Source organism: Lethenteron reissneri, chromosome 44 (assembly GCF_015708825.2).
Source record: "Lethenteron reissneri isolate LAM-NWPU_2019-01 chromosome 44, ASM1570882v1, whole genome shotgun sequence".
NCBI lineage: Eukaryota > Metazoa > Chordata > Hyperoartia > Petromyzontiformes > Petromyzontidae > Lethenteron > Lethenteron reissneri.
This window is the reverse complement of record NC_083822.1, coordinates 3,684,448-3,702,260: the sequence shown is the minus strand read 5'-3', so window position 1 is coordinate 3,702,260 and position 17,813 is coordinate 3,684,448. Positions and strand designations below refer to the sequence as shown.

The window sequence follows — 17,813 nt, the reverse complement described above, 5'->3', positions numbered from 1 at the left end:
TCATCACGACATAACGCTGATGAATTGCTTTTGGCATGAGCGGATCAATACAGTCGAGCCCCGTGAGCACTTTGCTTCCTTGGTATGATGGAGGTGTAACGTACCAGCATGCACAACAGATTATCACACGTGTTATCACACCGCGAGTGGTCACGGAGCACAATGCGAGGGCACCAGCCGGACGCCGACAGTTTAAATTTAATCCCAAGTCAAAATGTAACACCGGCGACCCAATGAAAGATCGAATGCCAAAATACACACCTACACTTTAAATGCTTTTGTTAGGAAACAGCTGAAGGGCGTATACGAGCCACCTAGAGGGCAATGAGGTGCCTGTATTATGCAGTAAAACAAGTAGGTCGCCGACCTATCAGTGTGCAGCTCGTGTTTCCATCTCCTAATTTGTGTGGGTTTTCTCTGGGCACTCAGGATTTCTTTCAAAACAGAATATATTCAAGGATTTGACCAAAAATTCCACGCAGGGGCATACTGAAAATAATCCCAGCATTCAGAGCCTTTCACGGGCACTTTTTTAAAAATATAAAGATGAATTACAAATTAGAATGAATATCACTGCCAAATTCTTATTAGGCACAAAAACGCCTTACGAAAAAAGCAACCCCGCAAAACCTTTTCTAAGCGAGAACAGAAAGCAACAGTGTGACGTAAGAAGATATGGTTCTTGTGTGGTCCCGCTTTAAAGATGCATTGTATTGCTTTTCTGCCTACCCGGCAGGCCTCCTCCTCATGGCTTGCGGAGCTGGAGGGGGTCTCGCTGGGCTTAATGCAGAGACAGAGGTCAGCAGCAACAGCAGCCCACTTGGGTGAAGCCGCCCCGGGGCCCCCAATGGTGATGGGGGAGAGCTTGGCTATAAACCACGACTTGCATATCAAGCCCACAACTGTTTTACTGGGCAAGCTCGGCCGGAAAAGTTTAACGGAGGCGTTCAAATTCAGGTTCACGCCTTTAGAGTGTCATGCACTCCCCCCCCCTAGGTGTGCTTATGCTGAGATTAGTGTATTCCAGACGGCTGGCACCCAGATCCTGGACCTGGCAAAGAGCTGGACTCGCAATTGGAAGGTTCCGAGTTCATATTCCGGTTGGTGGCCAACTCAGCCCATCACAACTTAGGACAATAAATTAAGTAACACTTTAAAGGAAGCCTTATTACATCACAGTATCGTGAGGAGGTGTCAGCCTGGAAAAACCTTCACCCAGCGGTGGATTAGCGATGGATGACCATGAGAATTAAATCAAAAGTAGACATCCTCCACCACCATATGAATGTGCACTTCACATGGCAGGGAAATGTTAAATTGAGCCTGCAGGAATGTACATTTTGTCAAATGTATTTGCATAATAATCTGCAAGCATTTTGGGCTGGAGCCAGCTGGATAATTCCTATGAAAACACAGAGAAATCCTATTCTGTAATCTAAAAAAGAGGGCCAAGGCAACTGTCCATCCAGATGTGGAAATAAAAGCAAGTGTCAAGTATGGTCCCCTTTACCCCAAACCCGAACCCCTAAACAACCTTAACCGTATACCCAAACTAAAAACCATAACCCATTAAAATTCTGCACAAAAAATGAAGTGCCATCCCCTTAACATATCAACAAATGAAACTCATGAAAGGCTCTGCAGACGGAAATCTGGTCTATGGATGATCTTCAGGGAAGAGAGGACCAGGAACAGTTTATTTCCCCACATTCGCAGGGTTGTCACGCTTTGTAAACTCAAGCATTTTTTGTATGTAGTTTTGTTATTCCACTATTGTATGTGCTTCATCACAGCATGCCAGTTAGTATCCATGTTAATCTGAGCCACAATACAAACTTACTCAAAGTAATACAATTGGGATTACTGCAGTAAAACAAAATCCAAATTTCTAAACATTAGTGAAAAGTCCTCCTCAACCTGATTACAAAAAAACTCCATAAAGTGTAATAAGACTGCCCCCAGTGGGGCTCATCTAACATAAACAAAAAGTAAATAAAAGGTCTTCTAATAATCTCCAAGGATGGAGGATTTACCTGCAATGCACACCCAGAAAACCTAATCCTGACCCCACTAACCCACATTCCCCTCTTCACGTACACGCACACTCAACAGGCAAACATTCGGCCCGAGTCTCCTGGGAGCTACGCACAAGAATCTCTTTCCTTCAACAGCAATCAAGAGTGCCTGCCGCCCGTGGAAACGCAAGACCAAATTTCTCCCATCGTCGGGAACAAAGTTACTTGTAGGACATTATGCTCTGGTAGAAACATCGAGTTGTGTTTAGGAAGAGCCAAACGGGGAAGAGACTGCTCTTAGGAGCCACTAAAGTTTGTAGATAAGTGAGCAAATATTACCTAATCCAAAGCTAAAATGAATACATTTGTTCAAAACTTTTATTTGGAGACCCTGAAGGACTTGTGCTTTATTGCTAGTTTATTTGTCAACCGGGAAAAGGGGGGATGGGGCAAAAGCACATCATAAAACCAAAAGCAGGTCCCATAACCAAACTTGTGTGTCCACGTGCAACACGCCAGTGTGTGACCAATATAACCACGGGTCATCTCAGAACATTTTTACAATTTGTATTTGCATAGCGTTTGAACAACAAAATCACAACACTGTACAAACCACAAAAAAACATTACGGGGGAGGAATGAAGAATATTGATTTAATTTAGAAAAATTATTTGTGACCAGTATGTATGTACATATGCCCCAGGCATTTCACGAATCACCCTTCCAGTACTTCCATGAACTGTCACGATTTGGGGTCATTGTTTTTTCCGTTCTGACAGCCTCATTTGTATTGTTTCTCATTTTTCTGTCTCGTTTGCCCAATCTTGCTTGCTGCATTGGTCTAAATGTGACATTAACATTGGGTGTGAACAATTCACCTCCCCAGTAATTCAATGACGTGCCATGCTTCAGTCCCCAATTGAATCACACAGCAATTATTGTTAACACTGCGGTGAATGGTAGCACATCTATTGGCTGTAGGCTCATGTGGCCCCATTACAATTAAAACTAAAAATGAGAAACACGTTTATTTTAACCAGGTGAGAACTCAAGAGACCAGGATAGTCTCATTGGCAAGAGTAGCTTTCTCAAAACACATGATTTGATAAATGTGTGGTACTGCCCCAGCCAACCACACGGGCAGCCAACTCCAGCAGGTCCTGGAACACCGAACACGTGTTGACTCGGGCTCCATCGCCGCATGGCAACTCGCCCACACCTCGATGGCGTCAGAGTCCCCTTCCAACTCCCCACTCTCCTTTGTCCCCTCTCTTTTACACCTCCCTGATCAATCACACCCCCACGCAAACAGAGCCAAAGACTCCCCCCCCCCCCGCGCCAAATCTCCCCAGCACATATCCCACCCTTCCCGGACACAGCCAATTCCCCACCTCCAGGTGGTGAAGGTGGGCTTTATGTGTCCAACTCCCTTATGTGGCCGCAATGCAATTCACGGTCTGTTACATATGTAATTTGTTGTAATTTGCGTGCAGAAATTGGATTTTCTTTTCAGTATAACAAGAGTCCAGTAAAAAGTCACAAACCACAATAAAGGGAGGGGGGTACAGAAATTCCACGAACCAAAGTCCGAACTCAGTGCTCCTGGGTTCTGGGAAGGGGAGGAGATTGGGCTCACTGCCCCATGAACATAGGGACTGCGAGCAGCAGCGTAAGGGAAGGCAAGGAAAGAGGAACAAAAGTAAAGGAAAAAAGGGTGGGGGAGGTGGTGGAGAAATTGATTTTTATTTGCGAATTGATGCATCTTTACATGGACCTAGTATTCTTGGTGTGGTTGTTAGCGCACTGTGCTATGAACCTGGTGACCTCAGTTCAATTCCCAGCCACAGGTGACTCGATTGGCGAGCGATATCCTCACCGATCATGGGCGCCCCCCTTCCTTCACCAACATGCACCGGCCACCATGATGAATTATGGTCAGACAATTCTCAAGACCGACACGGCATAGGGAGCCCTTCGTCAAGTAGTGGATTGACAATTTATGGTTTTGTTATTTTTAACAAGCTCTCCGAAAACAAGCCCACCGACATTGCAGTACCACACCGAGCCCTCTTTTGGGCAGGATGACCACCATTTTTTTTGACAGACGTCGAGCCCAGGCTTAAAGGTCCAGAATGCAATGTGGCCAGCAACAAAAAGTGTAATAGATAAGAGTTAATACGTTTCATGAATCGAGCAAGGTTAAGAACTTGGGGAAAAGAGATCATGGGAACAATTATTAATTCTAGCAGTCCAAGAGAAGGAGCAGTTAGAGAAGTGTGAGGACCCTGCAGAATGGTGGTTCAAGATAGTATTGATGAGTCGATGTGGTCGACTGAGCCCTTAACATGGGTAAAGGAATCTATGAGTGAAGTTCATGAGAAAATATTGGAGCAGAAGTGGCAGGATAGATTCCACAGGATAGTTTGCACTCCCTGATAATTCCTGTACATGTTTAACATGAACACATGATCAAAAATATCTGTCCATAATTAAATTCCACATTTAGCTTTTGAAAAGCTACCTGCGGAGTGGAAAACCCTAACAAATCCAAAATCAAATCTTCACTGTTAATACCGTTAATACCTGTCAGCATGTATTACTAGGTAGAAGAGTGTAAATCATGGTGACACAACCATCAATAATACACGAGAGAGATGTGAAGACTTAGCCCTCACCTCCCTGGCTATTTTGTTAATTGCTACAATTCACGTGAATCCATTACATAGAACAAACTGAATAACAATGTTTCTCACACAAGCAACTTGATGCACATATTGTGAGTTTAATAACAGATTTTAATGGGCGAATCGATGCATCATTACACCGCTGATACCCAGAGTGGCAATACCTTAAGCAAATGCACAATTCTAACCTGAGAAGATATATTGGAATAAACTAACTAGCTTACAGCAGTGGAGGTGAATGGTAAAAGTTCCTGACAGAGGGATGAACAGGACTTTCAGGTAACGGACGGCCAACAACTTCACACACGTCAGCCCCTTCCGTCACTGCAATAGGTCCTTGCAGCAACAGGAGTGACCGAGCAGGCGGATATAAAAAACGCAGCGATGCCAGGATGAAGAATATTCCCTCTGCTAACCGAACGGTAAGGCTAAGGTGTTCGCAGTAACGGCTGTCATTTGTGGGCCATTTTTAAGTGGTAGGCCCCATGCAGCAACGTGTCGTGTGAATTGAGGCTGCAGAGCTGGCTCGGTCCATGTGCCGTAGGCTCCCTGCACCTGGTATTCCAGGATGCCGGGTTCTCATAAACAGAGGCCGACACGGTTGGCGTGGCCATCCAAGATCGCTTTCCCAGAGGCAACAGCAAGGGCATGGCATTGAGGAACACTAACGAGCCGTGGTGAGCTCTGGTTTCTGATAGGTCTGGCCGCTTCCACATGTACAAGTAGCTCGCAACATCAGGCACCGATTCAGTGTTTGTGCCAGAGATACAGAATAATCACTTTAGCACACGCGTACCATTCCGTCTCTATGTATTTTCACTTTGTTTTGCTAAATGTTTAAATGGACATATTATACCCCTCTTAAGAGACAGTTCTGGACCGACGAACTCGATACACTTTCCAGACACCGCATTAAAATTGGCATAAAATTTATTTCAGTTCCATGTGTGTTTTTGAAGCACGTCTGCTCAATATCTGCGTCGATAGCGAACATATGATACAGCGATTGTGAAGTCTATTTAACCTTGCGCGAAAGCACATTCTGCCATTTTATTTAATGCAATTGTCAACGTAATTGACATGCAAAAGACTTGGTAACCGGGTCGGTTTTTCCAAGTTATCTCGGGTCTCTCGAGATATCCGCGAGACGTGCAAGACACGTCAAACAGAGACCCGTGTTTGAGCAAGCCACAGCGTGGCGTAAATCACGGAGCGCCGTAGCGAAGAGCAGCAGTGCCAAAGGTGGTGATGTCACCATCGTCGGTTCTAGAAAAAGTCCAACATGTAAAGTTCTCTCTGTTCTTTGTTGAACTGCGGGAGCGCGAGGGGAGTTGAGACAATTACAAATCTCCCTCGACCATCCCCCCAGTCCCCACCAACGACTTGTCCCCAACCAAAAGCAAGGCCACTCCGAAAGTGAAAATTGCAATGCTCGTGAGAAGGGGCGGAGCCTCGGATAAACAGTGGCCTTATCGAGCCGGTGGCTAGAAACGAGTTGAGGACTTTGCCTGCTCACAATCTTGCTGCCTTCGACGATGCGAGCAAGCCTTCGACAATGCGAGCAAGCCTTCGACGATGCGAGCAAGCCTTCGACGATGCGAGCAAGCCTTCGATGATGCGAGCAAGCCTTCGACGATGCGAGCAAGCCTTCGACAATGCGAGCAAGCCTTCGACGATGCGAGCAAGCCTTCGACGATGCGAGCAAGCCTTCGACGATGCGAGCAAGCCTTCGATGATGCGAGCAAGCCTTTGACGATGCGAGCAAGCCTTCGACGATGCGAGCAAGCCTTCGACGATGCGAGCAAGCCTTCGACGATGCGAGCAAGCCTTCGACGATGCGAGCAAGCCTTCGACGATGCGAGCAAGCCTTCGACGATGCGAGCAAGCCTTCGACAATGCGAGCAAGCCTTCGACAATGCGAGCAAGCCTTCGACGATGCGAGCAAGCCTTCGACGATGCGAGCAAGCCTTCGACGATGCGAGCGGGCACGTAATTACTGACTCATCAGGTCAAAGGGCGCTCTGCAACATTGACCACCAAATTATCCGGACCGTGCACTTTTATATAACCACTGCCGCAGACATTTTCTCATTTTTTATGCCCCCCCCCCCAATCACCGGCACAGCTTCGTTAATCTGCTGCCAAGCCTTTGTCTGTACATGCACGGGATTTAGCAAGAGTGCAAGGCATGTTCAGCTGGATGCTTCCACAAATGCCCCGCCCCCCCCCGACAATCTCCTCCGGACAGGCCCATTGCGGTGTTTGTAATACGCGTTAATTACCTTCGGTTAGACAAAGGGGCACGCCGGCCCGGTCGGTACAAAGCAAAGCGCGGGCATAACGAATAAGGACGGCACGGACGCAGCAGAAGGGGCAATGCTATAATAGGGTTCGCTGCGTCTTGCACTTAACAGAGATTGTAGTTTGGACTTGAGAGACGGTCCTTGGTGCATGCCTGGCAGGGTTAAGGCATGCGTGCACGGAGCAGGAGGTGCTGTGAGAAAAAGATACCGAGGTATGCGGACCGACAAGTTTTGCTTGGTGTGCACTATGATGGCCAAGGGAGGGGGAGCGGCGGGCGGGCGGGCGGGGTAACGCCAAATAAAACAGGACTGACAGTTGCAATCGGGCTTCAACTGGAAGCAGACATCAACATGCATCGTGGGCACGTCGTTCACGTCGCGCAAGCTCAGCAGATCGGTCATTAAACTGGTCCTGCACCACAACGGCCGGTAAAGGCATGCGTCGGTAGAACCGAATCTGGCAAGAGACACAAATAAACAAGAATCCGGCAAGTAAAAAAACTGGGATAGCGACGGTACACGGGGGACAAAAACATTCCTGTAGTGTTGTCGCTTCAACGGGGGAAACAATGAGCGTTCTCGTTCGGCATCCTTATTTGCTTTCAATAGGAGTGAGCTTGAATTAAACACGACAACGGGAACTGGGATGCGCACGTTACAGGGCACTTGCGCAAACAACTTTCTGGTAAAAGACGGGAAATGACTCAAAAAGGCAAAAAACCAAAGAGCAAAGGGAAGAAGCCACGATCGCGACTGCATGAGCACACACTGGCTTAAAATACTCCAAACTTGGGACAGATGACACCCCGTCTAATCGAGACCAAGAGAAAGTGTATTCCATGAATGATATTCGCGTATTAATACGAAATGGCAGACAACCCTTAACGACATTAGTTAAGAACATGTGGTTCCAATGATTAGCTTTACATGGAAACATGCTGCACAAAGCACTCTCCTTTTATTTGTGCCCACTTACCGATACACACTCTCGCGTTAAATGGTCCCTATGTGCATGTGTGCACACTGTTCTTCTCACACTCACACATACAGCAGTAACACTAGCTCAGCAGGTAGAATTGATGATCTGGTAATGCTCTGGGAAAAAAAAAGCATGAGGTTCAAATTGTCCACATTATAACTAGGCCTCGCTAGGACTTCCCTTTCATCCTGACCTAGATTGCATAAAGATGTCTTCACCAAGCTTGAGAGGCAACGTTCCCAACCTTTTGCAGCAATGAGTCAAGTTCTCTAAAAGGAATGCTGCATCTTGTTGTAAAAATAAAAAAAAACGATGGATGTTTTCTTTAAGTCACATCGTGGCAACGTTAATTGCATTTCTGTAGTTGGTAACAAGACGCGTGCACTCTGACGGTGTATTCTCCACAAGGGAAATGGGTGCGTGGCCACAACCTGATTGGACTACCCGCCCAGTCAACTCACAACACTAATCCAATATCTTTGTCCAGCACGATTACTTTGTGTGTGCACATCATTATCGAGACAAGTCCCTTGGCTGTAAAAACGTGCACAATAACCAATTCCATATTTGGTATTTTCTACTTAGGTGCAGAGGCAATTTCGACATTAGCCGTTGCTTTATGGAATTAACACAATTATAAGAGCTTCCAAAAGTAGTCGGAGGATGTTGAATGGGCACAAAACTTGCAATGGAGGCCATCGGTTTATAACCAACGTAGGTTATTCCAACCGTTGACAGGGAAAGCCCACGGTCGCACGTGTTAACAGCCAGGCTAATATCTCGTGCCATTACCAAAAGGACCGAGCTAACAAGTCACGTCGCACTCAACACCGCAAGAGCTCTCTGTGCTGCTAATGCTCCCCCTGCGTTGACGCCAGAGACGGCATACAAGCTCCCCAACGCGTCCTTGAATGCTGCGTGCTTTCAGTTTCTCAATCTTTTTTTTATCACTCAGTCATGCTTTCCCGTCGCCTTGAGAAATGGGCACCGTGTTTTGTTTTGAAAATGTGTTTTTAATGCGCAAGCAACCGCCTTACCCCTGTCGTGCACCGCTTGAAAAATGGGTGCAAATCTATCGGCGTTCCCGGCTGTGGCCATGTGACGTTAATTTAAATGCAGCCCCAAACTGCCTTCCTCAAGAGCAGCAAATCGAACAGGATAAATTACGAGCGTGCATCATTAGCCCAGAGTTCCCACTAATGGCTTGCTCCACCGTGTACCTATGGGAAATCAAGACCTGTCAACTAAAGCACAAATACATTATAACAATTGCCCCTTTTTATTTTTGGAAATGGCTTCAATTGCATAACTGTGGCAGTCTCCAAAAGCCACTCTTTATTAGAAATGGCAATCAACATTAACGCATCAATGTCCATGCTCTGCAGTATTTTAACACCTCAAAACCTTGAATCACGACGCAAAGGGGGTTCTTGTTTGCATTGTAATCATGAAACTTGCCACGGTCTAAAAGACATGGCTACGTTTTTTGTTTCACATCGTGTTGCACAGCCGCTGATAGCAGCAAGGCACTTTATTGTTGTGATGGATGAGTAAGACTGTTTTTAGCATTAAAGCATGCAAAAACAATCCTCGGATATACCACGGTGATATTTTTAAATCTACTTACTGTATATACATTCACTTTTGGCATTGTTGGAAGAGATCAGGATCACGATGGTATACTGTAAAATGCAGGGCGTGGCTGTAAGGTTAGGGTTAAGGTCAAATGCCTTGCGAAAGAGCCCTCCTCACAAACACTGACATTATTAGCCGCACGGTTTGAACACAAGCCATTGTCTTCGGTTTTTGAGGTACAAAAATACACTTTTCTAAAACAATTATAAGAGCAAAGTTAATCATCCTCTTGTGTCAAGCGCCATGTTCAGCCTGCTGGGTCACAGTGGATTTTAAGGCTGTCGTTGTATCCGTAGGAGAAATGTCAAACCCCTTTCATTCATTTCAGACACCCCCAGTGAATATCACCAAACAATGGAATTAAGTCCGCCTTAAACATGGGCTTGGGAACTATTGCAATTATGAGGAACAGTGAAAAGATTTTGGGAAAGATGTAAGAAAGTGCACGGACAAATACATACTACAATACTTTACTTTAATGACTTTAGTAATTCGGTGGAAATATCATGCAAATGTGAGAATCTCGTTTCACATTACTTTTTTACTGCCGTCTGTGGCCACGTCGTGTGTAGGTTGACTACCATCTACGAAAAAAAACCCTGTAAAGATCATCGGTATTCTCACCCTAAAAAGCTCATACCAAGGCTGTCTGTATTAAAAACGGCAGCAAGACAGGGACGGCCGCTCTCCAGCAGAGTTTTGTTGTTTTGCGATAAAACGCCATTACAGTCAGGGCACGAAAAACAGCATCAAGTACAAGCACACGGAAAACACATTCACACTGTACCTAAAGCCTCAACCACAACAATACCAGCAGCATTACCAGGCACACATCGAGAGAGATCTCATTGCGTAACTCCAAAGTCGTCACACTCGGCGGGCGTTAACAAGGTGTGACACGTTACAATGGTAGTGTTTTTGCTGCCTGGTGAATGGGTTACCTCCAGAAGTTCGTCCATTTTCTACATTTAAACCATAATGGTCCCCACTTTCAGCATGTAGTGTGCAACAACAACGGCACTGTCAATGGTTTTATGCTCAGCTTTCTTGCCCCATAGCGGCCAAAGTACGGTCAGTCTATTTTACTGCTTAAGATGTTTCACCATTGTGCTGTGCAGCTTTCTGAAATGTTATCAGGATGTGGCGCGTGTTGTTCGGCATGTCCATCCTTTTGCACCACGTACTCTGGGAGCTTCTTCAGGAACTTAAATTTCTTCCAGTGCGTGGACCGAAACGTCAGAGATGTCGGCCGGATAGCAGCACATGATACAAAACCTTACAACACATCTGAGAACAAAAGTGTATTTTACACACGAACAACAACCCCTCAATTCACTTGGCGAGTAAAAGAGATAGCAAGCGTTACCACCGGATGACGTGAAAAAATGGACGAGTCGTGTCCGGCCAGAAAGACCCGCTGTTGCCAATCTCTGCCTGTACTTAAGCAAACTGTTTATGATCCCCATGGCACACCAACCTACAAACTGTAGGATTTTGGCAACTCCCAAATAAGGCGCAGAAATTATAATATTTCTACAATTCTACCTATTAGAGATTGGACGGCACATGCATGAACATTGGTCTGCTTACTTTACAGAGCTCTGTATTCGCTCTGGCAAGCGTTGAACCGAACCAAACTGCAGGAACTGGATTTCTAGCTGATGCAATGACCTACATGCTGCTACAGGTCTCATTTTTCAGTATTCAGGGAGTAACAAAAAAAAGGTCAAAGGGGGGGTAAACTAATAACACTTGCAGCTCTACCGCAGTTTTTCCCAACATTATAAACATAGCTGAGTTTGATCGAATGCAGAGCAACTCCTCCTGTTTGGGTCCATGATACCCAGGTGCTCCCTTTATCCACGCCCCATAATCGAAACGGTGGAAAGCCTTTTTATCCACAAATGGAATCTCACCAACATCTGCCTTTTTCTAGATTTGAAGTTTTGTGACTGCAAGGATCCATACTCTTTGGTTCTTTCGGTAAAGTCACGTAGATGAAAAAAAATAGTAATAAAATGAAAACAACTAAATTAAATCACAACGTTTCGGAGGCAACACAAGCTTTCGTCATCAGGTGGAACAGCCACAGCAAAATTACTGTACAGTAATTTGTTTTTAAACTACTGTACAGTTAATTTTTTTTAGTTATTTACATTTTATTATTATTTTTATCATTATTTTTCATCTCCGTGAATTTACCGAAAGAACCAAAGAGCATCTGCATTTTTTTCTGTGGGTAACAGGATTCACCGGAAGTAGCTACACGTTCATTTGGGTATCCTCAATGGACGACATACGAATGACTCATCCGGGAAAGGTCGTCGAGTTGGCAACTCTTTCAACAGCAAAGTAAAAACAACCTCAGCAAGTCAGCGTATGCCGTAAAATACACTTTTAAAGTTGTCAGAAATGTCACTCGCCAATTTACCAAGCATTACAGAAGTAAACTGATACAGGATCTTGAATATGTACCCACAATGCCAAAAGATGTACAGTATAACGCCCATGTCTCAAAGTCACTAGATTTGTCGCGAGTTGCTTCAACTAATTTTAGTTGCCAGAACAAAACGAATATTGCTTAGGTCTAATGACAGAATCTCTAAGTTGGCAACATTTCCCATTAGACCTCCCGTGTGCTAACTTCTTCTGAGCACAGTATTAGAGCACAGAGACGTGAGAATATTATAAGTAACCACCCAAGAGAGTTCGTGACAAATTCACGAATCTAATTTATATCAATAAGCCTTTGCACGGGCAAGGGGAATTACCTGGAAAGGCAACAAATTCATCGTAGTATTAATCTTCTTATCCACATGGATAACATAAGTCATTTCCGTGGATGAGTGCAAATAGGATGTGCCAAGTCCCGTCTTCCCCTCCCCCAAACATCGCCACGCGGAACACACATGAGAGCCTTGCTGCTGTATTTGTTTCTCGAATGCTCTCGTTATCACTTGTCCAGGTGGGTTTCTTGCAAGTGTATGTCAAAGCTAAACCGCCCATGACGCAAACGTGGAATACAAAAAGAATGAGTTGGTGCTTAACGGGGATAGCATTCAAATGTAGGAACGCTACTTGAAGGCTGCACGGGGATAGCGTGACACACGGCTGACTTTCGAGAGCTCTCTGGTGCCTTCACGCCCACACACTCATTCCACCCCTTTGCACCATTTCCTTTTGCCACAAGCTAAGCACATGTAGTTGATGGCTGGTGGTGGGCGGGCTGGTGGGTGGGTGAGCGAGGGAACACGGCAAGCCGAAAGATTGAGAGGCCACAAACAGCACAACAAAAAGGTGGTCAAAAACACACACACACAACACACAACACCCCATTGTAAGCACAACAAGAGTCATGAGGCTCTCGTTAATCTCACAAGGCAAACTTTACTTGAAACCACTTTAACCCCGGTGTTTTACTGTATGCTAGTTGGGATCATGATGTCACGTGGTTGGTGAGATAGGGTTGGCATTATGCTTAAAGCTACAACATTGCGGTGTGACAGTGAAGCCAGTCTTCACCCCAGCCTCTAAATCAAGTTACTGTACCACACAAGCAGAACAATGTAGAAAACAACTTTATCCTCGTAGGAGGAGGGCTTTCTTCATGAATAAAAGATGACATCAGTTTACAGATAGAATTGGCGCTCAAGTCACAGGTCTTATGCAAGACTGTGACTTGATGATAAAGATTCAACTTTGGCCTGGCAAACAACTCAAGCAGACACATACAATGAGTAAATGCAATGATACACGTTATACGCCCACTACTTCTGGCAAACTCGGATCACCACCGGTTCCCGACAGCATCCATTTAGCCCCAGTTCAGCCCTCATCCACCTCACTCATCGCAAACCGTGTCCACCAATCCTCTTAAGTTTCTCTCGTTATCTTTCCAATCTGCATGGTGGTGGCCACGAAAATGGTCACTAGACGGCAGGAGGGCAATGGATTCCTACCACACGTCAAACGATTATGAATGGAATTGGCCAAACCATCACAGAGCAGACCTGCCCTGAAAAAGTATTGAGACGAAAGTTTAGGCGCTTAAATGAACAAATAGGAGGCATCACTGTTGTTATTACAGTTCATTATCAGCTCAATGTCCTCCCGTTATTCCGTGGCTCTCTCTACATCTTACAAGCCTGTCACCAACAATTCTATTTGTCCCCAAACCATCCCAAGTGATGTCAACTTCCTCGCTTGGTATGCAGGAGGTCGGAAGTTCGATTCCGAACCAGACGCCTGTATATTTGGAGTTTTCATTTTCTCCCCATGGTGGCGTGGATTTTTTTTTCTCCGGGTCCTCGGGTTTTTCCCTCCAAATTTAGAAACATGAATTTTGATTATTTTGATTACTTTGGTGCTGTAAATGTCCAAATTATAGGCCACTTTGTTGAGCGATCACTTGTGGCCAAGATCGCTTCTGAAAAACAAGTTGATACCTCAGTGGGCTTTGCCTGGTAGGATGGGGATGGTTTCGTGTTGTGTTTGTGTGACTTGTTTATCTTTCTTGTACTTTGTACTACCATCATGTTTTTCTACGGTTTGTTGGTGCAACGTTCTTATCCGCCCCTACCGGACATCGGTAAAAAAAATTGCTTTAGAGCTCATCGGATTCCTCCAGTACAAATAAATATTCTGATACCCTCCATCCTTCATCCGCCTCCCCAAGAAGCGCACTGCCTCAAGGCACCCCTCGCCCCACAGCTTCCCTAAGATCCACACATTCCTCCTCCCCCCTCCTGCAAAATGCCTTTTGCCCCAAGGGCCCTGTCAATCCGAGTCCCCATGCACGAGGTCCCCCCTCTTGCCCCCTTATTCTCCTGCCACATTTCATTCAGCCCCTCGTTTTGTTTCACTCCAGAGCCAAACTCCCTTCCGTCCACCATTTCCCCCCCCCTCCAGTCTGTTTTCCAATCAGCTTCAACATTACACCAAACCATGTCTTGTCCATACAGTTTCACATTCCCACACTGCCCACCGCCTACAATCCGTCACGTATTCTCCCAGATGCTGGCCTGCTCTTACAACAAACTCGCGAATGGCAACCACCTCTACCAGCCCACCTCCCAACAACACACGTGGTATCTTGATCATTGTCCACCTCATTGCTACTCAAATCGAGTACGTCACCATCATCACCAACAACATCACAGCCATCATCAACCCAAAGCTCAGCTGCTCATGCTCTCGTCCACTCATCTCAATGCCACATTACCCCACTACCACAGTCCTCTAAACTACCATCACCCAGCCACATTTCACAGTAACGTCATATAATCCATTGTCACACTATCAACTTACACACAACCACATCATTCACTCGTTTATCACGCACGCCAGTCCATCGCTACCATCACCTCCACTAAATCAATCCCAAGTCACTCAACTACACCATTCGACTCTCCTACCATCATCCTCCTAATTTCACAATCGCCGACCTAAACACCACCCCACAAATCCATCCACATAGTCACCCATCCACACAATTAAACCATCCCCTCACAACCATCAATCACGACCACCGCGCCATCCATTCAGCCGACCCAAACCCACCACCCATCTCGAACCCTTCTACACCGACTCACAACCAAACATGCCTTCACCTATATGCCTTCACCCACCTATATGCCTTCACCCACCTATATGCCTTCACCCACCACCATTACACCAAAATCCATACTGCCCTCCCAGACATGCCATCAACTTATTGGCAACACCACAGCCCCAACTACATCATCATCTCCTACCCACACCATGCCAGGGTCCCTTCACCACCACCCAGTAATAATATCCACCCCACCATTCCATCAACATGCCAATCCCTACCCACACCATCACCTTCCACGCCACCAACTTTCAACACCACCACCCAATGGACTCCACACAGCTAACCCAAATCCCATCTACACACACACACCGACTCAATAACATTTCACCCGATCTCCCTCCCCAAAAAAAACCCCACCAACTCGTCCACCTTACCAGCTGGAACTCCCTCCTCCTCCTGTACGCCTCTGCGATGCCCCCATCGGCCCAGAGGTGCCGCAGGGCCGGCACGTACTGCTGGAAGACGGCGGGCGCCACCTCGTTAAGGCCCCCTCCGCCTCCCCGGCCGTCGAAAGCCATCGCGAAGGCGGCGTGCCTCTCGTTGGCCTGCTCGGCCCAGGGGATGCCCAACTTTTGCCGGGCATCCACCAGCACTCGCATGCCCTTGATCACGTTGCCGTAGATGGTGGCCCTGAATTCGTCGAGGGCCCTCTGGTCGAAATCTCGGCCGTGGATGATGCGCATCTGCTTGAGGAAGGTGCTCTTGCCGCTCTCGCCGGCGCCCAGCAGCAGCACCTTGACGACCCGACGTGCCTGGTGCTTCTCGCGTGACAGCATGGCGTCGATCTGCTTGCTCTTGCGACGCTGCTCGATCTCCCTCTGCGAGAGGAAGCAGGTGGGGAAGCAGCCGGCGAGGCACGAGTCCGTGGGTAGGAAGTCGGCCATGGCTGCTGCTGCTGGTGGCTTGTGCTGCTGCTGCTGCTGGCTTCGCTTCACCCGCACCGCTTGCTCGCCCTGTGCGTCCGTCTCTGCCTCTGCGTCTTCCTCCACCCCTCCTCCCCTCCTCCTGCTGCTGCTCTTGCTGCTGAATCCTCCCGCCCCTGCCGCCCTTTGTCGGGAGGGAGAGGCCCGGCCGGGCGCCTTGTACCGCGGATCCGCACGCAGACGCCAACAAAAGTAGCCCCCCCAACAGGCCACGCGTACTAGCGAACAACCCCCTCCTCCTCGCCCTCGCCAACAACTTTTATCTCCCTCCCTGCCTCCCTCCCTGCCTTCTCCTCCTTCTCCTCCTGCTCCTTCTTCTTCCCGCCCGCCACTTCTTCTTCTCCCGCGGCTCGCGAAACGCGCCGAGCGCCGCCGGCTCCACGGACCCCAAAAACTACTTCGCGTCGTCGTCCTCCTCGGTGTTGTTGTTGTCGTTCTCTTCCCTCCTGCTCCCTCCTCACTCCCTCCTCCCTCGTCGTGTCCGATGGAACTTCGCTATCTCCTCCTCCTTCTCTTATTCTACTTCTACTGCTTCTTCTTCCTCCTCCTCCTCCAGCCTCCGGTCCGAAGCCGCCTCTCTCGCTTCGCCTCCTCCTCCTCCCCCACTTCTCCGTCCGTTCTTCGCCGGCGCGACAATTCTCTCTCTCTCGTTGTCGTAACAACAACAACCACCGCCGCCAACACCACCACGAAAGAGAGATGTTTCTCGTTTACAAACGAGGAAACTTGTGGGGGGATGGGAAAGCGAGGAGACGCTGTGGAGGGAGAGAGCGAGAGAGACGAAAAAAATGGGGCCGGGTTTGGTGAGCGGGCGGAGGAGGAGACACGGGACCACGGGATGTGGGGCGGTCATACAATTAGAGCGCGGGGGGTGGGGTCTGCAGAGGTTGACAGGTCCGATCAACCACCCCCACGCACACCACACACACACACAGCCACACACCCCCCACGCACACACAGCCACACACACACACAACCCACACCCACCCACACACACCCACACACACATACACCCACCCACACACACCCACACACACACACCCACACACAACCCACACACACAGCCACACACCCCCCACGCACACACCCACACACACCCACACACACAGCCACACACCCACCACGCACACACCCACACACACAACCACACACACACACAACCCACACACACCCACACACACCCGCACACACACAACCCACACACACCCACACACACAACCCACACACACCCACACACACACATACACCCACACACACCCACACACACACACCCACATACACCCACACACACAGCCACACACCCCCCACGCACACACCCACACACACACCCCCACATCCCCCACACACACCCCACACACCCACACACACCCACACACAACCCACACACACCCCACACCCCCAAGCACACAACACACACACACAGCCACACACCCCCACGCACACAACCCACACACACCCCACACCCCCACGCACACACACACACAGCCACACACACACCCCACGCACACACACACACAGCCACACACACACCCCACACACCCACACACACACAGCCACACACACACCCCACACACCCCACACACACACCACACATACACCCACACACACCCACACACACCCCCACACCCCCCCCACACACACACCACACCCACCCACACAC

General features: G+C 47.9%; 1 protein-coding gene across 1 annotated transcript in view; it reads right to left on the bottom strand.

Annotated features, from left to right (window-relative positions):
* Positions 1-16,959, bottom strand: part of LOC133353421 (guanine nucleotide-binding protein subunit alpha-13-like) — a 40,309-nt gene extending 23,350 nt beyond the window's left edge. The window contains exon 1 of the mRNA XM_061569671.1: positions 15,605-16,959. Within this exon, the coding sequence (XP_061425655.1) occupies positions 15,605-16,114 (510 nt within the window). The 5' untranslated portion in view covers positions 16,115-16,959. The remainder of the gene's footprint in view (positions 1-15,604) is intronic.
* Between the last annotated feature and the right edge of the window lie 854 nt (positions 16,960-17,813).